The 24399-nt window shown below is 46.6% G+C and overlaps 1 protein-coding gene across 8 annotated transcripts in view; it reads right to left on the reverse strand.

The window, feature by feature from the left end:
- LOC147636601 (uncharacterized) overlaps positions 1-24399 on the reverse strand; it is a 40707-nt gene that overhangs the window by 9071 nt on the left and 7237 nt on the right. For 4 of the 8 annotated variants that reach the window (XM_086800031.1, XM_086800032.1, XM_086800033.1 and 1 more), the window contains exons 2-8: positions 22617-22772; positions 22421-22537; positions 13544-13672; positions 13242-13418; positions 13004-13144; positions 12689-12883; positions 12538-12609 (exon numbers count right to left, since the gene is read on the reverse strand). In XM_086800031.1, the coding sequence (XP_086656157.1) occupies positions 12538-12609; positions 12689-12883; positions 13004-13144; positions 13242-13418; positions 13544-13672; positions 22421-22537; positions 22617-22772 (987 nt within the window). Of the gene's footprint in view, positions 1-12516; positions 12610-12688; positions 12884-13003; positions 13145-13241; positions 13419-13543; positions 13673-22420; positions 22538-22611; positions 22773-24399 lie in introns of those variants that run through there. The other 4 variants (XM_086800035.1, XM_086800039.1, XM_086800036.1 and 1 more) reach the window with 4 other exon arrangements.

The raw sequence follows: 24399 nt of genomic DNA on the forward strand, positions 1-24399 counted from the left end.
TTCCCTTTTCTCGGGTCCTTTGCCTGGCTTTTATGCCTAAAAAGATTGTAACTGTCGACACTACAAACACCATGATGATGCATTTATTTCTTGCAAGTAGACGTCCCACACTTGCTCATCAAGTGTCAGAATCTTGGAAACGACATCGAAAAAGGATCTTCATTGGCACCGCGGGGGGAATCTTCCTCAACTTTTAGATCTTATCTATGTATGAGTCAAGGGTTCTCAGCCCGAGTTGTCCCCCAAAATTTGAGTATTTTTGGAGTTGTAAATCCTTGATGCTATAAAAGGCAAAGATGTATTCTTATCCCAGTTAGGAGTCGCAGGGGGGGGGGGGATGGGGGGGATGGGGGTGGTGTTGGGGTGGTTTGACTATGCAATAATCTTAGCATCCGTCATAAGCTAATTGAGGGAATAGTTATGGCACGGGACGTGCACATGGCTAGGTCACCTCTGCAAGATGTGATGGGAGTTGGAGGTTGGTTGCTTCTTTTGCGTTCAGGTGTAAGCCCAACGGGGCGTGCAGTGACAGACTCAACCACGTGTCCAAGATATAAAAATATAAAGAGAGAGAGGGGAGAGAGAAAAGGGAATGGGGATCTTGCACAATACACCACATTGAGCGAGGAACAGGCCCCGCCCCCTTTCAGGAATTTATTCTGGGACAATCCACGGGCACGCTGGCCAAGATCAATACAATCAATGAATACAAAACAAACAAATATGTTGATGTAGGATATCCATGTCGATGTCGACGCACAAGATCTCTGATATAGAGCACACCACCGGGATGACCCACAAGTATCTCTCACCGGACTAGTACCAGATCTATGCTCAAGTTCAAGCTTCCATGTCCAAGCTTCATGTTCCATGTCCAAGCTCTATGCCCAAGTTCCATGTCCAAGCTCTAAATCCACTCGCTCATCCCATGAATAATCTCCACAATTCCTATAGCCTTGTCGATGATGAAAACCCTAGAGAAGCTCTTTCTGGCAAGAAAACTGATATAAAACCTGTTTTAATGGTTTTCGAGCAATAAACCTCAAAAAAGCAGTTTTTAGGGTTTATGAAATTTTCTGTCCGTACAGCTGTACAGATCCGTACAGTCGCACAGAAAGATGGTGACGTGGCACTACAATTGCTGGAGGCGCTCTGAAATCAACGGGTAGCGATGAAAAACTCCATGATTTGGTTCATAGATGATGATGAAGAAGATGATCTCCACGCTTGAACGAAGATGGCAACGCGATGAAGAGGTTCTTCTTCAACTTGATGCTCAAGAGTGACTCATGCTTCTTTTATACTTGGGGAAGCCTTGCTTTTTGCCAAAAAGTAATGCTTTTGCTTTTCTTTTGTCTTTTTATTAAATATTATTAATAATAGCCAAAGTTCTTGATTTGTGCTTTTACAACTTCAGGGCCTTGTTTTTTGGGCCTAGAGCTGCTTTTTGAGAAAGCGGCTTTTAGCTTTTTGGTCCGGCTTAGTCTCCTCTTTCCAATGGTGCCCTTGTCTTGTGGTCAACCCTGTTTGACTTTTTGCTTTTTCTTGCTTTTTGACCAAGAATGGTGCTTTTTCTTAATCAATCCTTCTGTACCCTGTCCCATGTCTTCTTCCACATGTCTGGTGTCCGGCCATGGATTTCATTATGTGAAATAGTTCCATGCCTTCTTCCACCTGTCTGGTGTCCTGGCATGGATTTCATTATGCCAAATAGTTACATCGGGCATAGTTGTCACAGTTCAAAAATACGATACTGTACTGGAATTTTTGGTACGATATGAAATTTTGGGATACTGCAAGATAAAATACAGTTTTCTTTTTACACTTACAAACTATGGAGCTTCAGGCTTGAATGTGAGGGAAGGTTGGGGAGGGAGAAGTCCACAGTGCTTGAGGAACCAGAACATGGAGATGTGTCTCTCCCCGTTGGATCTCCCAATTGTCTCCAAAAAAGAGCCTGCATGGGTAATGCGATACCAAAGGTCTCCCAATGTAGTGTTTGTTTATGACTAAGGGACCGTCCTTGCACAGTTACGGGCTATGCATCTAGGGTGATAGGTTTAGGGACTCCTATGTAGATCAAAATGGCCCTATCCAAATCTTCTCCCTCATACATAACTTGAGGATCTGATTGTCTAGCCTACCTATCCCAAGGATCTCCAAGTGATGTAGCAAGATTCTCTCATCCTACCAATCAAGTATGGTGTACACTACCAGTCTACCTTGCCAAATTTTTTAGGTCTCTCAGTAACCCCATATGGAATACTGAGTGGGCACGAAAGTTGCAATAATTGCGGATATTTGGGATCTTCGTTGAGCAGGCTTTCTTTTCTTTTTTTTGAGCATTTGGAATTTTTTTCTCAAGGGTGGGGTGGGGGGGGGGGACTCGTACCTCATGAAACCGTGCGATATCGTATGGAACCGTGCCGTACGAACCATACAGTACGAATAGGTTCGTACCGGTACGAGAAACAACCATGCACGGTTCGGGTCTCACCACCTTCACTCTGAGGGGGTGTTGGAATTCCAGACAATCACATACCCTTATCACATCAAACACATGGATCCCCACAAGTACACAAGGCTTGCCCTAGAGTCCTCGAGACAACTAGCACTCGAGGGCCGCCCTGGAGTATAGTATGCATGAGTTTCCACCACTTGCTTCTCAGGATATGGGCTCCGCATGGATCGCCTCCCACCCCTTTGATACAGTTTGGACTCCCCTTTTCTCCAGCTCTCTCATGGGGACACCAACTGGGTTATCTGGTTAGATCTTCTCAGCCTCTACACCCATTGCACATGAATCACACCTTCGGAGCTCCCACCAAAGATGCACTTCTACAGAGATCACTTCCTCAAGCTCACTGAGGATGGATTCACCCACCAGCAGTCAGGCTACCTGAGTGTTCACATGTCCCATGCCATGTGGATTGCGATTGGCTAGATTCGGATTTCATCCCATCACCTCAGAGTGGAGACAAGGAGAGCTAAGCACGTCTTCAAAGCTAGAGAGCTCATACGGAGACCACGGAAGATTTCATTATCTGTTCCGAGAGGGATTTGGCCCACTTTTCAAGAGCATTGACTTCCCACATCAGCCCTGCCTAGAGCTGTTTCTGCTCAAGCTCCGAGACATAAGGACACTATTTCATTATCTGTTCCAAGAGGGATTTGGCCCACTTTCTAAGAACATCGACTTCCCGCACCACCGTTGCCTAGAGCTCTTCCTCCTCAAGCTCCACAGACACAAGGACACTTTCTTGAGAGAGCTTTGGCCCAACCTCCCTCGCCAACCAACCTCACCAGCTTCTTCAAGACCCACAAGTAGTATTGGAAGCTCACGGCTTGACCATCTACATACCACATGCATAGTGCCAGGGATAATGAGATCATACATAAATAATAGAAGACTAGGGCCATTATCATCCCTCGTCCACCAACTTTCATGGCTTGGAAGGGATTAGAGCCGTGAAGGTTAAGCGTGCAGTGGCGTGAACACTACTCGGATGGGCAGCCTCCCAGGAAGTGGCCCCCAGTGTTAGCGGAGCTCGTCAACTTGCCAATTCCTCTCGGTGGAGCTAAATGAAGACCAAATGAGTGTACAACTAAGAAGGCTACATCGTGCTAGTATGCCTGCAGTAATCACTAGCAAGCGGACATATGCTGGAATAGCCGGGTGACATATCTAGGAGAGTAGGCAGGCCTCTGAGCCAAGTGTCGTTAGAGCCTCTAGGTACCCTATGTCCTGGTCATTGATAGAGGGTGTTGGAAGGTCATGGCCTGGCCGTCTACATAGCACATGCATAGTGCCAAGGATAATGAGATCATACATAAATAATAGAAGACTAGGGCCACTATCATCCCTCCACCAATTTTCATGGCTTGGAAGGGATTAGAGTGGTGGAGGTTAAGCGCGCAGTGGCGTGAACACTACTAGGATGGGTGACCTCCAAGGAAGTGGCCCCCAATTTTGAGCAAGGACACCCATACATTGAATCCTCTAGACCCACCTCGGGCTACTATGAACCCACCTCGCTCGAGAGGAGTTACCTCGCACCAGACTTCCGCATCCCAGCATGCCCAACACCCCCGGTCCCCCCCAAACCTAGGCCACGATCCCCTCATTAACTCCAAATCCAAGACATGCTCCATCACCATCATCTATTGAAAGCTGAAGCTCCTCTCATGTTTCATGTTCCTTGTATTCCATGATGAGATTTCCATGGATAGTTTTGTATCACTCTAGTAAGAGAGTTTTGTATCACTCTAGTAAGATAGTTTTGATTTACTCTATTTTATATTCCATTCCATGATGAGATATGCCATGGACATTATTGTATGACTTGGTCTCATAAGCCCATTGCGTCTTTAGTAGAGCTCTCTCTCTCTCTCTCTCTCTCTCTCTCTCTCTCTCTCGCCATGCGGATTGTGATTGGCCAGATAGGGGTTTCAAAAAACCGCCTTAGAGTGGAGATAGGAAGAGTTGAGAGCGTCTTTAGAGTCAGGGAGCTCATACGGAGACCCGAGGAGGAAAGGATCTGCTGATTCAGCAACACAGAGGTTGAGACAGAGGATCACTACACAGTATTCTATGAGATCCACGGGAGGTTTCCCTATCTGTTCCATGAGGGATTTGGCCCACTCTCCAAGATCATTGACTTCCTGGACCAGCATTGCCTAGGGCTCTTCCTGCTCGAGCTACAGAGACACAAGACACTTTCTTGAGAAAGCTTCGGCCAACCCGACCCCTCCCTTGCCAATCAACCATCACCAGCTTGTTCAGGACCCAAGAGGAGGATGACAGCCATATAGTTGATCCCGTGGACCCACCTCGGGCTGCTTTGGACCCACCTCGGGCTGCTTTGGACCCCCCTCGCCCAAGAGGAGTTACCTCGAACGGGGCCTTCGCATTCCAGCATGCCCGACGCACCCAGCTCTCTGGACGTCGGCCATGATCTCCTCGTCAACTCCAAATCCAGGACATGCCCCATTGCCATTGAGCTACCTTTCCATGTGACTTAGCCAAGGAAGACCTCTCGGCCATACTCATTAGCCCCATGCTTGATATTTTGGAGAGTGGTATACCATCTATTGGAGGCTTATGCTCCTATCATGTTTCATGTTCCTGGTATTCCATGATGAGATTTCCATGGCCAGTTTGTATCACTCTTAGTGAGATAGTTTTGTTTTGTTCTATTTTTTTCCCCGTTCCATGATGAAATATGCCATGGACATTATTGTATCACTTTGGTCTCATAGGCCCATTGGGTCTTTAGTAGACGCTCTCTCTCTCTCCCCCACCCCACCCCGCCCCCCCACGCTGCACTTTGGAAAGATGGAACAGCTACCTTTAAGACAAAATACCCACCAAGTTTCAAACAAAACCACTCCACTATCAAGCATGACTTCACACCATTCAAAACTCTGAGTTATCAAGTTTGCACTATTGCAAAAATAAGTATTAAAATATATTTATGATTCAACCTTTGTACTCCTGGGCATAGTTGCTCTCGTGCGACTACGTCGTACGGTGCCGTACGGTCGAATTCCCAATTTTTGACCATTGCTGGTTTTGACTGTTATTTACCTCTTTTTTGGGAAAAACTATCCATTTATGACCGTTTTTTTACTGCTATGAGGCTTGCTTGGCCTTGGGTGGGTCTTTGGCCTCCCTTTATAAAGCTCTCCTCCAACCTTCTCTCCATCACAAGCTCAAGCCATAGCCATAGCCATTATCAAGCTCAAGCCATAGCCATTCTCTCTCTCTCTCTCTCTCTCTCTCTCTCTCTCTCTCTCTCTCCCATCACAAAGGCCTGACATTCACTCCACCATCAGATCGGTTCTAGCCGAAGTGGGTATCGTCATTAGCTGATCACAACATATCTCACTCCACACAAGATCATCTGTTGATCACATGTACTGTCAAATGTTTCATTTTACTTTTTTCTTTCAGTTTTCCATGGCTCAGTATATCCATGGTACCATTGTATTACTTTTGGTCTCATAGGCCCTTGGGGTCTTCCGTAGACGTTAATGTAGCTTTCTTTCTTTCTTCTCTCTCTCTCTCTCTCTCTCTCTCTCTCTCTCTCTCTCTCTCTCTCTAGGTGAATACATCCTCCCCCACCACCTCCATATCCGCTTCTGCAACTGCTCAAGCCTCCGCCTCCGCCTCCACGAAGATGTAAAGGTTCAAGCAACCAAAGAGGCAAGCCACTCTTGCCGAAGCTACCAGGGGGATCCCTACTTTGTCTTCGCATCTTCGAGAACACCAACACCTAGCGGAGGTGGAGATTGCATGCACCATTATTGAGTGCACTCTCATTCCATGTGCTTAGAGTAGAGCAATGGAAGCCAATGGTCAAAGCCATTTCGAATGTGGACCCATGTGAAGAATGAATCGGCGTAGGCTACTCCGACATGCACACTAAAAGGCTTGATGAAGAGAAGCAAAGAATCGATAGGTCTCTCAACCCCGTGCAAGCGGAATGAGACAAGTACGGATGTAGCATCCTCTCCAATATGGAGAAGAGGGGTATCATCAACATACTCGTCTCTTGCCCTCTTGGCACTTACTTTGTGCGGGCCGTTGATTCCAGAAAGCCGGGGAGGAAAACCTGGGACGAGTTCATATATCGCCATATCAAGCAAGCAATTATGAAGGTGAGTTGCAAAATTGCAAGTTGCATATGAATCATGTCGATGTTGCATCCATAATTCCATTCACATAATGATGTATTTTGTGGACCGTGGTATGTAGGTCGACCCAGAGAATGTGGTGCATGTCGTCACCGACAATGCATCAATTTGCCGTTAGATGGGGCGCTTGATCAAGGAGGACTAACCCTCCATAGTGTGGACCCCATGTGCCTCCCATTGCATTGACTTACTCATGGAGGACATGGGCAAGTTAATGTGGATGAAAGAAGCGATGGTGGCGGACGCTTCATCCATTGTCACCTTCTTCACAACAAAGGTGAAGGTGCTTGCTATGTTCCGCAAGCATAGCAAGCTAGAGTTGAAGAAGCCGTCGTCCACACGATTCACCTACATGTGGCTTTTATTGGAGCGGCTCTATGATGTCAAGTCTCCCCTTCACCAAATGATGGTCTCAACAATGTGGAACGTATGGGATGAGCGGAAATCGAAGGAGGCCAAAGCCACGCAACGGCTTTGGCTAAACGAGAAGTTTTGGAAAGCTTTGCGCACAATCATCATTGCAGTCACTCTTCTATAGGGTTTTGTGCATGATGGATATGGAGAGGACCACCTTGGGCCTCCTCATTCACTTCATGAGAGAGGCCATTCCGGAGTTGTGCGCTTCTCCTTCCATCGACGGAAGCGCGAAGATATTTTGGGCATAGTAGAGAAGAGGTGGAAGTGAATGTGAAGACCTATCTATGGTCTAGCCGCCTTATTGCATCCGGCCTACAAATCGCCAGCCCACTTCAGCGACATGGAGTTGCTTCAAAATTGCGATGCTTTCTTGCTGAAAGCATTGCTAGAGGAGCATCCTGGGAAGTTCCTAGAGGAGCTCATTAGCTACAACAACCAAAGGGGGGAAGCCACATTTGCATCTCCCACTTGCTAGAAGAGGGAATCAATGGTAAGCCTCTCTTTTGGTGGAAGACATTCGGGTATGTGCATAGCCATCTCCAAAATGCAGATTTGAGGATCTTAGCGCAAGATTGCTATTCGGGTGCATGTGAGAGAAGCAAGAGTTCCTACTCACTTATACACACAAAGATACGCAATCACTTGAGCACGCGATAGTTTGAGCGGCTAGTGTATTGCTGCGCTAACTTGCGCATGGTGCATGCCATGCACAAGATGGATTCCGTAAGGCAAGTGTAAGTCTTGTCAAGTTGTCATATTGCAATTTGCAATGTATTTATTAATGTGTATAATCATTAATGTGATTATGTAATTTGTAAATTGTAGGTAAATGTGGATGCATTCAAGCTAATAGGGGACACTTGTCATGACCTTGTGAATTTGTGCAACATAAGTGTGAGCATGGTGGTCAGTGAGCAAGACATATTTTTTTTAATGTTCACACTTGGGACAAGGGAACAAAGGTTGTAAAAACTAATAAAACCCCATGTGTGGAGGGGACAAGGGGACAAAGGTTTTAAAAACCTTTTAACTAAAAGGATACCCCTTTTTAAAGTGAATCGTGGCCTTTTTAGAGGAACCCACACTATTATAGGAGGGGCTGGCTTTTTGGACTAGTGGGTTGGAAGAAAACGTGGAGATGAACAGCACGTAGGCTCTCTCTCTCTCTCTCTCTCTCTCTCTCTCTCTCTCTCTCTCTCGCGAAGAGTCTACTGCAGCATACACACGCATGTGCTTCTCTTGGAAAGGGTGGGCGGCTGGACTGCAGCTACACGCAGGAGGTTTGGTGCTTGGGAAAGCTGCCGACTGGCTGGGCTGCGCGCTGAGGACACTCAGGACAGAAACGATCTTCTCTCTCTCTCTCCTTGGCGACGGCTGGACTACACGTGGACTGGGCTGTGGAGAACCGGCAGGTCTGGACTGCGCGTGGGCAGGTAGTCTCTGTAGGTGAACAGCTCTCCCCTTTGTGAGTAGGCCGGCGGCCAGGACTGCAAGACAGCAGGTTGCAGACGGAGGTGTGGGCTGAAGCCTCTCTCTCTCTCTCTCTCTCTCTCTCTCTCTCTCTCTCTCTCTCGATCGCGATCGGTGAAGATAGAGATTGAGGCAAGGATGATGGCTGCTCTGGTCACACGCTTGCGAGCCTAAGGAGTACATTATGTACATAGTTTGTGGTATTGACTGATCATCAGTCAATCAAGTATGTGTGTGATGCGGATGATTTGAGAGGCAGGAAAGCTCGTTGGACAGAGTTAATGCAAGATTTTGATTTTGAGATCCGTTATCGGAAAGGGTCCATGAATAGTATTGTAGATGCGCTTAGTCGGATTAGAGAGGTGAATACTTTGTCGTTCACCGAGATTTCTACTGACTTATTTCAGTCATTGAGAGGGCTTTGCAGGACTGATAGTTATTTTGGTCCATTTTGGCAGAAGATCCAGGACGGGAGCTCATTGATTGACCAAGACTCGATGATTGAGCAATTTACCATTCAAGCTGCAGGAGGCCAGTGGATGATTCGGAATGGTTTGCTATTCCGTAATGACAAAATTTGTGTACCACAGATCCCGGACATTAGGTCCAAGATTCTTAAGGAGTGTCACGACGCCCCTTCTACTGGACACCCTGGGGTACACAAGACACTATCATTAGTGAAACACACTTTTTATTGGCCGAAGATGAAAGGGTATGTAGAAGATTATGTTCTCAAGTGTCAAATTTGTCAGGCAAATAAAGCTGAACGCTTTAGACAGGCTGGGTTGTTGCATCCTTTGCAAATCCCAGGTAATAAATGGGAAAGTATTTCCATGGATTTTATTACCGGATTGCCAAGAACACATCAAGGCCACGATTCTATTTGGGTTGTGGTAGATCGCTTGACATAAAAGGCTAGATTTTTACCGACCCGGAAGACTATTCCAGCTACACAATTAGCTCGGCAATTTATCGAGCAATTGTTTAGACTGTACGGGTCACCGCAGGACATAGTCAGTGACAGGGACTCAGTTTACGAGTGATTTTTGAAAACTTGTTTTTGAGAAGTTGGAAATAACTTTGAATTTGAGTTCCTCTGATCATCCTCAATCTGATGGCCAGACTGAAAGAGTGAATCAGATTTTGGAGGATATGCTTCGAGCTCCAAAAGACAAAGTTCATGGGAGGATTATCTTCCTATGTTAGAATTTGCATATAACAGTACTAAGAGTATAGGGTTTAGTCCTTTCATGCTTATGTATGGTTTTCAACCTAGATCACCTGTTACAGTAGGATTCTCAGGACTTCAGCATGATGCAGCACGTAACTTTTTGCAAGATATGCAGGAAATGTTACAAGTTACAAAGGAATCTATTAGAAGTGCTCAAGACCGAGACAGGTTTTATTCTAATAGACATCGTTCACCGAGAGAGTTCTTTGAAGGAACGATGGTGTATTTGCGAGTTCCGAAAGATTCCGAGACTTTATGGACAGGTAGATCTCCGAAATTATTCCCTAGATACTGTGGACCATTTCGTGTTACACGACGGATTGGTTCAGTTGCATATGAATTGGATTTGCCTTCTCATGTGAAAGTTCATCCTGTATTTCATGTCAGTAGACTTAATGAAGTACTGGGTGGAGCAGATCAGTTAGTTACTCCTCAAAAAATTATAGATGTCGAGGACATGACATTTGTTCCGCACGAACCTGAAAAGATTCTTGGATTTCGTGAACGCAAATTGCGTAATACGCTTATCACGGAATACAAGATCAAGTGGAAGGATCGTGTTGAGGAGGACGCTACATGGGAGACATTGACTACTCTTCAGAGAGATTACCCTGGCTTTTTAGTGAGCTCTTAGAGGAAGGGAAGTATGTCATGTGCACAGTGTGTATCTACCGTGTGCTACACGCATGCAAGACTAGTTTCGAGGCTTGGGGAAGCTTGGAACTAGGCAAGCTGATTGACGAGCTAAGTTAGGGAAATACTAACGGGCGGGCACCCAAGTATAGACGGGCGGGCGGCCAAGTGTGGACGCCCGATGACCGGCCAAGAGCCTATAAAATGGTGGCCAAGGTTAGTTATTGATATAGAGAGTCTCGCGAGTTTGTGAGAGCTCTATGGTCTTGGAGCCTGGATCTAGTGCAGACGTGCACCTGCTTTACGCAGCCGAGGCCAGCAGCAATCTCGAGGCCCGCGAGGGAAGCTTCGTGGCGGTATGGGACGTCGCGAGGAGGAGATTGGTCGGTACGTCATCCTAGTTAGCTCAGCTCGTGGCTCAGTGGGGACAGCCAAGACTGTGGGCTTGCCCACGGCTGTCATGGTTGGGAGGTGAGTCAGGCCTGCACCCCCTTGCTTGTTTGTTTGTTCATTTGTTTGCAGGATTCGAGTTTCGAACCAAGATCGATCACGAGGGGATCCGTGGGGATTTGACAGAAACCTCTATGCTAAGAGGTCCAGAGGACTGGTAGTTTGGGCAAGCTTATGTATAAGCCATGAATGGCCATGATGTATTGAGTTAAACTCTTCCATTGAATGTGAATAAAGAAATACCGAAAGGGCCACCAAGATTTGGGGCCAACAGGTGTCATTGTTCTTTTTGTGTAGGAGCACTCTAGGTCTCTTTTTATCTGCCTTATTTGCTGGATTACAACTGTGTTTGGGTGACTGTTAGTCTACCGCACTTTGGTTTCTACCAGAGGCCGGTTTCAACACTCTTAAGAGTGTCCATAAAGAGCAGGATGAGAAGGAGGAGAGGATCTATGTAGAGATCTATAGAGAGCTCGAGGCGGTTGATCAATGACTTACTCGTACTCGTCGTGGGCATGCAGCTAGTGGCAAAGGAGTGCAAAGGGGATGGTGCAGACCTACATGCGGCGCGATTCCCATAGCTCTTCAGCCGCTCTTGAAGATGAGGATGATCCCCTTGGCTTCTCACATGAAGTCAGAGAGCCCAAGTTTGACGAGGACGACAACCTCCTTAGCGATAGTAACTTCGGTGAGGGCTCGGAGGCGCCCTCTTCTCCTACAGATGATCTCAACGAGAGCTCCGATAGTGATGCTCTCCATTTAGGTCCTAGGATTTAGATTCTAGCCTCTACCCTTCTTATCTATTTTTTTGTACTCCTTTTTTATACTTGCACGTAGCGCACATTGCACCAATCTTATCGTCTAGCCGGCGGCCACCCTTAGTACTATGCTTTGTACTTTTGTTTGTAACTCGTTTTTGTCTTGTAACAACCTCTGAGCTCTCTATCTTCTCAAATTGATAATCTATAAATTTAGAAGTGTTTTTTTTAACCATGCTTTACCATATCGTATTCCAAAATTTCATACAGTCCAGTAAATTCCGGTACGGTATCGTACCGGACCATATTGTACAACCGTACGCCAACAACTATGCAAACCCCAATGTCCCATACCACCTAAGTCCACTATCTGCATGGATAAGCTTGGTCTAGGGCCTACTCCCCTGGGAATCCTCCCAGTGAAGTACCCCTGAGCAATCCATTCCCTTGGGTCAGTAATACAAATGTGTTCTATAAAGGGGTATCTACAAGTCACTTAACACGGTCCCTGATAATTAGCTAGCCCCATTGAAATGCCAGCATAGTTATGTCCTCTACGCACATAACATTGATGATTGCGTGCCTAGTAATGATTACCAGGGCCCCATTTGTATGCCATTCCATTCCAGCTAAATGTGCGGTGGGCCCTTCTTAGTATGGCCCGAAGTGTGCGCATAACTGCACTCTCTTCTGTGTGCTTATTTTCAGATGAAATACACATGCCCAAACTAGCACTTTTTCTCCTCGATGGATTTTATCTGATACTTCTTTTAATGGTAAGCACATTATACCATACTCTCACGATTCAATTAAGATGGTAAAAAAGCTTGCTAATAATATTGCGTAACCACAGAAATTCACCCCAGCAATGAAGAATCATACTGTGCTCATTTGTAGCTTATCAGGGGTGTCATCCAGAACCGTTTCATTCTCCTCTACCGCAATCAGCAAGGGCTGCATCATTGCCAAAAAGATGGTCAATTTATTTGAAACATGTTTGCCTGCTAGATAACAAAACTTGAAGTACGCACACCTTATGGTTTTTCTTGCTGAAAGCAAGAGTGCCAACACCCCCACATGCATTGATAGGAACCACAACACAATCGATATCATGAGCCCATAGGGATCCTTGAATTGAGACGCCTTCTCCCAAAATCTCCCTCTTAATGACATACTGAGGAGCCCTGCTAAGGCCGGCAAGCACAGAAGGCAAGAAGGTGTACCCAATCTGTTCAAGAAACAAAGTCATCCAGACCAAGTGGAGTTAGGTCAAGGCATGGACTCTGCTCCCTTTCTGAAGAGATTGAAACAAATGGGCTATAAAGGTAAAGTTTTGAATGCCAACAACCTCTTCAGCAGCTGACCGTGGAGAGACAGTTGGATCTAAAGGTAAGGGAGAGAGAGCAGGTGCATGTGCACAGGGAATTCGAAATGTTTCTACAACCATATGACTTATAACTGCTTCGACACCTGCTAAGGCATCAACTCCCTGCATAAAAGAGCATAATGTTGCTCATCGCAGAAGCACTGATACCATATAACAAGACTTGAAAACTTGCTCTGATACCATAGCAGGAGGAAATCACCTGACCCTGACGATAATCGTTAATCTCCTCAATGCTATCGTCTGGGAATCGAGCAACTACAGCGATTGCATTAACATCTGTTTGCCTCACCATGGTGTCCACAGCTCTCATTAGTGAATCTGAGTGATGCAGGCGGCCTGTTGACTGACCTGTTTCGCTATCTATCCATTTTTCAACCTGCAAAGAGAGCATTAAATCAACCAATCCAAGATTTGATCATCAAAGGTGGTCATGACCAAGTTCAGCACACACCCTATAGCATATCACATAAAAAACTAAAGACAAAAGGCAAGCATACATACCCCAAGTGGCATATCAGTGACAACGTGTTCTGCAATCGGCAAACCAAGAGATGCATGAGCTGCATCAGCAACTTGCAGATGTCGAAGTTGTAGATCCCTTTCAATGCCTGAGTCTAAGACAAGCCCAATCTGCAGCCCAAGATACATATTGTTATCAGTGCACCAATGGAAAAAGTTGTGATTACTTACTTGACATGAAAGCAAGATTGTCACCAGCCTGGACATTTCCCAGTCTGAAAGGGGTCTGGTGGACTCCAGGATGTTTAAATATTTGGAAAGTACAAGCTTTGGGAATGGGGAATTATCCTAGAATACAAAGGACCACACTCCTAAAATTTAGGAGAGTTGCTATTTTTGGCCCGACTCCGATGGAAATTCTGTTCGCGTCATTACATCTGGAATTGAGGAGATACCAAGAGTTGGCAAAGTGCCTATGACAAAATGTCTACCAGTTGGGATATTTTTAGAGATAAAGTTTATGGAAGGACCCATCTCTTAGATTGGGACATGTGGCAAGCAAGTGGACCAAAGTGAGACAAGTGGCCTGACACTTGTTGGAAAGTGGATCAAAGTGAGACAAGTGGCCTCACACTTGTCACTTCAGCTATTGTGTGGCTCTCCACTTGTCATTGTAGCCTTCTCTTGCCATTTTAGCTCATGGGAGGCCCAAATCTATAAATTGGAGCCCTCTCTCTTCATTAAAAGAGGCTCTCTTGCTGCACACTAGCCTCTACCACCATTACAGGCTGCCCTAATGATGGCTACTCTCTTTCTCTCTCTCTTGAAGGCTGCCCATGAAGAATACCGGCTGTTGGGGACTATTTTGGAGGCTTCCATCACGAAGAAATACTGAAGGCAAGGGTATTTAATCATTTATTATGATTTCTAGCCATTGTACTTGTTGTACCAACATTTGTACTTGATGTACTTGATGTACCAATCCTTGTACTCGTTGTACCAGCTTCGGCACTTGTTGTACCACCCATTGTACCGGCTATATCAGCTTCTGTACTTGCTGTACCAGCCACCGTACCAGTTGTACTAGCCATTGTACATGCTATACCAACCACTGTACCGGCTGTACCAGCCATTGTACCTGCTGTACCGGCTGAATGGAGAGTTGTACTTTCTCTACCCTTTCTATTGCATGAAGACCCGTAGTTTTTGGGGAAGAATCAGTACCCACACGGAGGTATATGGATTATATTGTTGGCTCGGCATTTCTACAGCCTATGTTCCGGCTTGGTTGCCTCGTGTTGGGCTGTGTTATGGCATTTGTATATGGATAATCCGGCATCTCCCGTGGGGAGAGTAAGGCCCTCAAAGCTTGTACATGATATTATTCTCCTTGGGTAATAAAATACTCCAAGGGGGGGGTCGGCCCATTCCGGCCTCTATGCGGTGTCACACGTGCAAGCTCCATTTTCAGCATTTGTGGATGTTTTGTCCAGCTTTATGTTTTATGCAAAGTGATGATGGATATGTGTTAAGGCTGTGGCCATGTTTAAATGTTTTAATATGCATTGATGGTATCAACAAGTGTGTCAAAGGCCCTAGTCCCCCGGGCACCCGCCGCGAGTTACATTGGTATCAGAGCATAGGCTTTCTTGGAAGCGGAGGCTTCCTTCTATCAATAAGGAAGAGAAAAGATCTCAAGTGGGGACCACACTTACCATCATTGCTGTTAAGCATGGCCAGCCGCTTCATAGCTTATGAAGCAAGAGCATGAGCAGTAGACAGCTTGTTGATCTAAGGATTTATGAATTCACAAAATTGATCTTTATGTGCACACGTTTAGCACTCTTTCCATATGGATATTGTGGATTATATTATCAAGCTTACAGGCAAGCTATATGGAGATATATCTCGGGATATCTTAAGGATATGGTAAGGAGATATTTCTTTTGCCTTCATGACCAACCTGGCAAAGAACAGCTAAGTATACTTTAAGTTTGCAAAGTTGGTGCTTTTGCTATTTACTATGAAGTGTTTTTGATGTTCACTAACCCTTGTATAGCTATGCAAGGAGAAAGGTGTTGTTGTTTGCCTTGAGATGGTTTCAGGGAAACATTGTTTATGGCTCCCTTTAATGGGATGAATTCTTTTCATGGCTCCCTTTATTGGGATGGATTATATCCATGGAGATTTCTTTCTTGGACGAGATTTATATAGATATTGGGCTTCACAAGCAATTTCTATGGACGAATCTGTCCGAGTTTATAGAGAAGAAATCTTTGGATATCTCATGGATATGATGCTTTTATGGATAAAGTCCACCTCTACTCCAAGGTGTGTGGTTAGCACGGAGTATGTGGTAAGAGTTATGGTATACAAGGATTATGGTATCCAGGTCTATGGATTCCTCGACTTCTTTTCTAGGGATTTGGATCCATCCTCAGGTTTATGGATTATTCTTTTTGGCTCCCTTTATTTGGGATGCATTGGACTTATGAAAATCATGATTCACATACCCTGTGTAGTGTTCTCTTGTCTTACGTGCTCTCTTGAAGATTGTTTCTACCATGTGAGGGTGGAACAATAGAGAGCAGATGGAAGGGAACATGGGCACTTCAAAGGGTAGTGACAAGCACAACATACCCTGTGTAGTGTTCTCTTGTCCTACGTGCTCTCTTGAAGATTGTTTCTACCATGTGTGGGTGGAACAATAGAGAGCAGATGGAAGGCAACATGGGCACTTGAGAGGGTAGTGTGAGTTGGTGACCGAAATGCCTACAAACTATTGGTGGCCGAAATGCCTATAAACTATGTGTAGCAGAAATGCTTATGCAACACCAAGTTATCTATGCCTGCGAGTGATTGTTTTATCTTGTTACTTGAGCCCACCTCTCATCCAAGGTGTGTGGTCAGAGTACCAACACGGAGTGCAAGTGGTAAAGTGGACATGACGGGACTTATGTCTATGCCAACGGTCATGTGGACCGATGTCTTGTTGGCAGGAGACTTATTTTGTCTCGCCCATTTACTTGGGACATGGATCATGATATCTAGACTTATGGGACTGATTTGTCCGCCCATTTACTTGGGACATGGATTATGATATCTGGACTTATGGGACTGTTTTGTCTCGCCCATTTACTTGGGACATGGATTATGATATCTGGACTTATGGGACTGATTTGTCTCGCCCATTTATCTTGGGACATGATTATGATATCTGGACTTATGGGACTGTTTTTGTCTCGCCCATTTATCTTGGGAGATGATTTTGATATTGGTATTATGGAGACCAATCACATGTACATTCAATGCATGAGATTGTCAGCATTCTTCCTCTTCCAATGTTGCCTACGAGAGAGAGAGAGAGAGAGAGAAAGAAAGAAAGAAAGAAAGATTTTATTAACGTCTTCCAAAAGACCGAACTCGGCCTATGAGACAAATTGGAGTACCTGTATGGGGTATCCTCTGTCATCCCAACAAAATGAAAAAGTACTAAACAAAAAAAGCTGAATCTGGGTGTGCAGGGGATGGAGCTCTACTACTAGGAGAATGCAAAGCTATATGCATGGAGTATACAATCATGATATGCAACCTAGCTAGAGAGAGAGAGAGAGATTAAGCGTCTACTAAAAACCTAATGGGCCTATGAGACTAAAGTGATACAATAATGTCCATGGCATATCTCATCATGGAACAGAAAATAAAATAGAACAAATCAAAACTATCTCAATTGAGTGATACAAACTGTCCCAAGGAAATCTCATCATGGAATACAAGGAACATGAAACATGACAACAGGAGCATCTGCCCCAAATAGATGGTATACCACTCTCCAAAATATCAAGCATGGGGCTAATTAGTGTAGAAGACCTTGCTACTTTTGGCACACTTGGGTTTGTGACACCGGACTGTGTCATGGGTTCACTCTATGGTAGTATGCCTCCAAGAGTTGCGACTTGCCTAGGGAGAAAAGCGGCTACATTGCCCGACTCCACTATGCATTCACACAACTCTTGACAAGACACTATGATTGACTTGCACCCGAGCAACAGAGACAACCAGCAATTGGCTAGATGACACTTCAATAGAACAGTTGAAGAGAAGAGGCATACACAGAACGCAGACAAATGAAGAAAAAGCACAATTGCATTGATTCACTAACACTAATTGATCCCTCGACAGTCCCATGAATGCTCATTTATACAAGTGGTTCATCCACGGTGAGTAGGTGCACCATTTGGGCCATAAAAGTGCCCGCACTGAATGAGGAGTGTGACATGGGGTGCACAACCCACGTTCTAATGGTGCGCAAGTGACAGTCCTCCAAGGTAAGAGATAGACCTAGTAAATGCCACAAAGCATACGTAGCCGATGAAGAGGTGGGTTGTAGGTAGGTACATCCTTCAATGGATCACCAGCTTGGAGTGCTACTTGTCGTGTTCCCTAATAGCTAGTCGGCTGTACCTACAAGCAAGGTAACGTATTGAAGTGCCTCGAGGGCCATGATGTGCCGGTGTAGTTTGTTCTCCACCTCACTAAGGTTGGAATCGGATGTCTTTTTGTGCTCCTTGATTAGTGCCTTCATTGCCGTCTTGAGGGCCTCGAGCTTCTCTTGGAGACTCAGAGCCATTCCTCGAGATTACTCTACAGCGCTTCCCACAGGCAAGGAGGAGAGAGAGAGAGAGAGAGAGAGAGAGAGAGAGTTATGTTGCTGCCTTGGGGGCCTGAGGAAGGGTGGGTGGGAAAAGCGAGGCGGAGGGACTAGCGGGCGGGCGGACAAGGAGACAGGCCAGCATAGTGCGAGCAGGGCAGCGAGGCGAACAAAATAGCGGGTGAGAAGCAAACGGCAGGAAGGCGAACAGAATAGCGAAGCGAAAGGCAAGCAGTGAGCGAGACGAAGGGACTAGCAAGTGAGGCAAAGGGTGGGTGGGAAAAGAGAGACGGAGGGACTAGCGGGCGGGCGGACAAGGAGACGGGCCAGTATAGCGCAAGCAAGGTAGCGAGGCGAACAGAAAAGCGGGACAGAGAGAGAGAGAGAGAGAGAGTTGTATTAACGTCTTCAAAAGGCCAAAATGACCTATGAGACCAAAAGGTTACATCATATCCATGAGGTACATCATCCTGGGTACAAAATAGTAATAAAGAAAGATAATAAAAATCTAGAACTTTAAAATCTGATCTAGGTACATGAACAGAAAGCTCTCATATCACCCTGATACATCCCTCATGGGCCACTGTGACATGGTGCTCAAGGTGGTAAAACTGAGCTGGCGCGAGAAGGTCCTGCAATGATGGGAAATGATGGCCCGGATCTTCCTGTGGTGGCATGGCCGTGGGCAAGGGCCATGGGGTCTGGGGCATCGAGCTCTACATAACTCAGTGGCTCTGTCGAGTGTCACACCTCTCGGCCGAGCACCTACACTAGCCTGTGGTCTGGGTATGATGGGTGGATCGGCCCTCAGAGTGCTGGTATGGAAGAAGTTGGTGAGAGCTCTCAGTGCTGGTCCTCCAGCAAGTACAGCTGATCTGGATCTCACTAAGGACTCCATGTTTCTACGGAGCTCTGGAAGAAAAAGTCCCATGCATTTCTGATCTGGGAAGTCCATGATCCTAGAAAGTGGTCCGAACCCAGCTCGGAAGAGGCAGTGGAACCTCCCCAGAATCTAATAGTATACAGAGGGCATCGGCATATGTAATGGTCCTCTGTCTCGGGCTCTGTGTGACAGAGCTGGCATATCCTGTCCTCTGGTGCGGCCGCCCTAGGCCCATATCTAGCAATCTCCACTCTCAGCTGGTGGGACGAGGTGCGGATCTCTGGCCGATCGCGCATCTCACCCCAAGGGATAGGTATGTGTCCATGTAGCGTGGACGGATGATGAACCCATCCTCTGTCAAGCATAGGAGGTGATCTCTGTTAGAAGGCCATCTTCGTCCCCAGTGGACGACTAGGTGAACTCCATGTCCTCTGAGTATCCAGTCTGACAATGTCCTTCCTGATAACCCTGTTCCGCTCTGTGCGGCTGAGAGCAAATGACGGGGCCTCTATGCTATACTGGAAGGGGGGGAGTGCCTCCATCTGCATACCGTGCATGCCAAACCAAGTGCCTACCTGTGCATACCAGCACTCTGTATCTCCCTCAAGTGTCAACTGTCTCAAGGACTCCCGAGGGTATCTATCAAGTGGAAGCTCCCATAGCCTATGCCAATATGTCACTATCTGGAATAGAGCCTCTGTCACTATCGATGCAGCCCCCATCTCTGCCCGCAAAATCTCATGTGGCACTAATGGTTTACTCCTAATCATGCGTGAGATCATCGCCACTAGGGGCCTCTCCATCGGCTTCCACCCATCATATACCTCCTCTGTATCTGTCTCGGTCGGCTCTCTCCTCTGTCTCCTCCTGTGGTATAAGCTAGGACCCAAGATGGGGGCACCATACAGTAGTGCAAGTGTAACTAGAGTATCAAATAGCCAAACCTTCGTCCTCGGCTCCTGAAACTATATCTGTGAGCATTGCCTCTCTAGCGAGCCAAGGGCTACATATCCCCTCATCAATCTAGCATCGGCCACCTTCCGCATCGAGAACTGAGGTCCAACAAAAGTGATCCCAAGGAGGTAACATACTCCACAGGCTCTCCACTGTATGTAAACTGTACTGCAGATCTACTTATCCACTGTGAAGAGGTGTTAAAGATCATGACCTTGGTCTTTCCAAGGTTCACAGTAAGGTCCCAGTCCTCGCAAAAGGCCCGTAAAGCAGCAGTATATCCATTGCCCGTGAGCTCTCCCCTCTTTAATGATCCCCCATAGTGTAAAGATATGATCTAGTGTGGAGTGCCCTCTCCTAAAGCCTGCCTGCCCCGCTGCTCTGAGTCTCTGCTCCTCGGACCATCTACTAAGCTCATGCTCTAAAATCGAACCATAAATCTTGGCCAAGGTGTGACCAATCATGATAGTCCTATAGTTGTTGGGGTCCATGGGGTCACCTACTTTCAAGATAGGTACAATAGTATTCGATGACCAGCTGACGGGGAAGCCCTCACATAAAGCGTTGTTAAGCATGTGAACCAGTAAAGGGGCTAGCGTGTCCCTAGCATGGGAGAAATGCTCGGTGAGGAGTCCATCATGATCCTGTGCTCTCCCAGTCTGCATCCTGTCAATAGCATCTCTCACCATGCTAAGGTGACAGAAGGAAGAGTGGGGGGGACGAGGTTCGGGTGGATGGGGGAGAGGTGGCTGCTCGGGGACATGGTAGAGAGAGGTGGCATAGGTGTGCCAGGTGCTGGGTGAAGTAATCAGAGTTGGAAGGCGATGACCTAGAAGATCCTCTAGGCCTCCTTACAGTCCCTTCCAAGAAATAGCTGGTATAAGGCTCTCTTCTTTCTCCGTGTGAGACGTCGAAAGATCATCCGCGCCTGTTGGTGAGTGGTGGATCCTAGTGCCATCGCCCGATGTAGACGGGCTCGGGTATCACGACATTCCTCGTCGTACCAGCTATTCTGTGGGACAGTCCCTCCTGGTGATGTAGGGGTGGCTCTAAAGTGTGGGAAGGCGGCTGCACCGGACGTATGGAGGGTGGTTGAGAGGTGTGTAGTAAGCTCATCGAGTGGGATGTGGGGGTCGAGATCAGAGAGGATGCGGCAGACGTGATCAGAATAGATGGAAGAGGTCTCTCTGGTGAAGTGGTATCTCAGACGGTGATGGGGCAAAGCAAGTGGTTGCATGGTGTATCGGCGTGTGAGGGAGAAGGCCAAGTATGCATGGTCGGCTGCAACACCATGGGGCGAGGAGAGATGGTAAACTCCGGAATGAGTGGGATCAAATAGAGGGATCCCATTAGATAGTCCACTGTACTAGCTCCATGTCCGAAGGGGTAGGAGGTGAAGGAGTTGGATCTAGGCCATCTAGCCAGGCCATTATAAATGGCTAGCCTATGAGCCCCACTGAAGGCTAAGAGATACTCTCCATAGTTTGTGCGGGCTGCTATATCCTATGATGTCCGCTCCAGATCCGTACCCACCGTGTCAATCTCCTGGTACATGGGATCATCTGTCTCAAAGAAGGGTACCTGTGCACCTGCGGTGCGGGCATTGAAGTCTCCAACCAGGAGGATGTCCCCTAGACTGGAAAACGTCATAATGTCACCATAAAGGGGCAGGTACAGGGACTCTCCATGGGTGGCATATTTAGAATTGGAGGGTGCAAAGTAGCACACTACAAGGTAGATGTCTCGGGCCCTCTCTGTCTGGATCCTCACCCACAAAAACCGTGCGGCCTCATCCCGTCCGACCACCTGTATCACATGTTGAAGCTCCTCCCTCTATAGTAAAGCCACCCCTCCCGACCCCCGGGTACCCCCTACTATGTGTGGGTGTGGGCGGTGAGCAGACTCCCATCTGTATCCTCTCACCTCTGGAAGCCGACTCCCCTGGCACTAATGAGTCTCTGTGTATAAGACCAAGTCTCTCTCTACATGTCTCCTCGAACAGACCTGCATCTGTCCTCAAGGCGCCATTGCAGTTCCAAACCGCAATCTCTAGCTTGGTCTCATAGGTCTCGCACCGTCATTGGGCACGTCGCTCGGTGATGATCACCCTCCCATCTCTGTACACAGATGTAAATTGACGTCTTCAAAAGACCCAGAGGGTCTTTGAGACCAAAAAGGTAATACAATGTACCCATGATAAATATTTAACCATGGAAAAGAAAAACTGTACAAAACTAACATGTCATGCTACATGATGACAAGGATGTACAATGATACCAACCTCCTCCATATCAAAGCGCAAACCAGCCACAGCATCTCCCCTCTGTGATAGGAGCTCGCCATGTCATCGAAGGATATCCTGGGCCTGCAGCTGTTGGGTGGAGAGAGAGAGAGAGAGAGAGAGAGAGAGAGAGAGAGAGAGAGAGATTACCTTGTTTTGATGGACTGGAGCAAGTCCCCACTCTCCTTCTGCAAAACGGTCAAGGGCAAAGCCCTCTACATACAAAGTATTAGGCATGGGCCAATACAGCATTGCTGCATTAAGCACCTACACAACATGTTACACAAAGAAATAAGGATAAATTTGATAGAAAGTACAAGAAGCAAATGTCAAATATTAACCTCACATTTGGATGTGTGACTAAATTATCACATAAAGAAGCCATAGCTCGAGCAACTGGGAGAGCATCACCAGCAAAGCCACCAATGCTGGCACCAACTCCAGTGGGAACAATCAAAACGGAAGAATAAGGCCTTTCAACTGAAGAAACACCTGCTACCACCTGAACCCACATAATGTTAATTATAAAATATCAGTCAAACTCCTCTCAAAGTCTCCAGCACAAGAGTGCCCTTCCATAAAAAGTGGGTGCAGACAGCCTCCATGCAGACATTGATGTCGAAGACCCACATTGATCCCACCTTACTGTATAACTGTATCATTGATATTCACATGGATGTTTTTCCTTCAGTTCCAGTTGTTTTTCTTTATGTTTTTTTTTCATGATCCAGTCACTTCATGGATACATTGTAACCCCGCCCCTGCATCCAGGGATCTAGACCTACCACCTATCAGCTGCAGATCCAGGACATGCATTGCCGCCATGGAGAGGCCACTCCATGGCATAGTTGTTTCTCATACCTATATGAACCCATTCGTACTGTACGGTACGGTACCGTATGGTTTGTACGGTACGGTACGGTACGATATTGTACGGTACGAAACGGTTTCCCCCCCCCCAAACTTTGAAAAAAAAAATCCAAATGCTTTTAAAAAATACAGAAACCCTACTTAACGAAGATCCCAAATGCCCGCAATACTTTAGTGTACACTTGTTTGGTAGGATGAGAGAATCTTGCTACATCACTTGGAGATCCCTGGTATAGGTAGGCTAGACCATAGTTGTTTCTCGTACCGGTATTCATACCATACGGTTTCGTACAGTACGAGGTTCGCCCCCCCCCCCCCCCCCCCCCCCCCCCCCCCCCCCCCCCCCCACACACACACACACACACCTTGAGAAAAGAATTCCAAATGCTAAAAAAAAAATATAGAAATCCTGCTTAACGAAGATCCCAAATGCCCGCAATAGTTCGCAACTTTCGTGTCCACTCAGTATTCCATATGGGGTTGCTGAGAGACCTAAAAAATCTGGCAAGGTAGACTGGTAGTGTACACTTGATTGGTAGGATGAGAGAATCTTGCTACATCACTTGGAGATCCTTGGTATAGGTAGGCTAGACAGTCAGATCCTCAGGTTATGTACGAGGGAGAAGATTTGGACATGGCCATTTCATATCGTACCAAAAATTCCCATACGATATCGTATTTTCGTACCGTGACAACTATGCTCCATGGGCAGGGGGCGCCATCGCAGCTCTACGCTCGCTTATGGAGGAGGATGGCACTATCATCGGATGAGGAGATCCAGGTATCTCTGGCCAGCTTGCTCCAGGAATTTCAATACCACATGTATGGGATGCCTGGGCCCTATGTAGTACGCAAGTCTTTTTTTCATTTCATTTTCAGCACATTTTGTTTCAATGTTCACAGTATACACATGGAACTTTTGTAACACATGTTGCTCTCATAGACCCATTGGGTCTTTTGTAGACATTAAAACTCTCTCTCTCTCTCTCTCTCTCTCTCTCTCTCTCTCTCTCTTGAGAATAGCTTTATCACACACCCACGCTACATGGACACACCTCTGTCATTTCGAATGAGATGTGTGATTGGCCAGATCCGCACCTCATCCCACCGGTTGAGCGTGGAGACAGCCACATATGGGCCGAGGACCGCTCAGATATGGGCCGAGGACCGCTACATCAGAGGATAGGATGTGTCAGCTTTTGCCATACAAAGGCCGAGACAGAGAAGCACTACATATGCTGATGTCCGGTAATCTATGA

The sequence above is a fragment of the Cibotium barometz genome, chromosome 7 (assembly GCF_041138505.1).
Source record: "Cibotium barometz isolate CiBa-2024 chromosome 7, ASM4113850v1, whole genome shotgun sequence".
Classification (NCBI taxonomy): domain Eukaryota; kingdom Viridiplantae; phylum Streptophyta; class Polypodiopsida; order Cyatheales; family Cibotiaceae; genus Cibotium; species Cibotium barometz.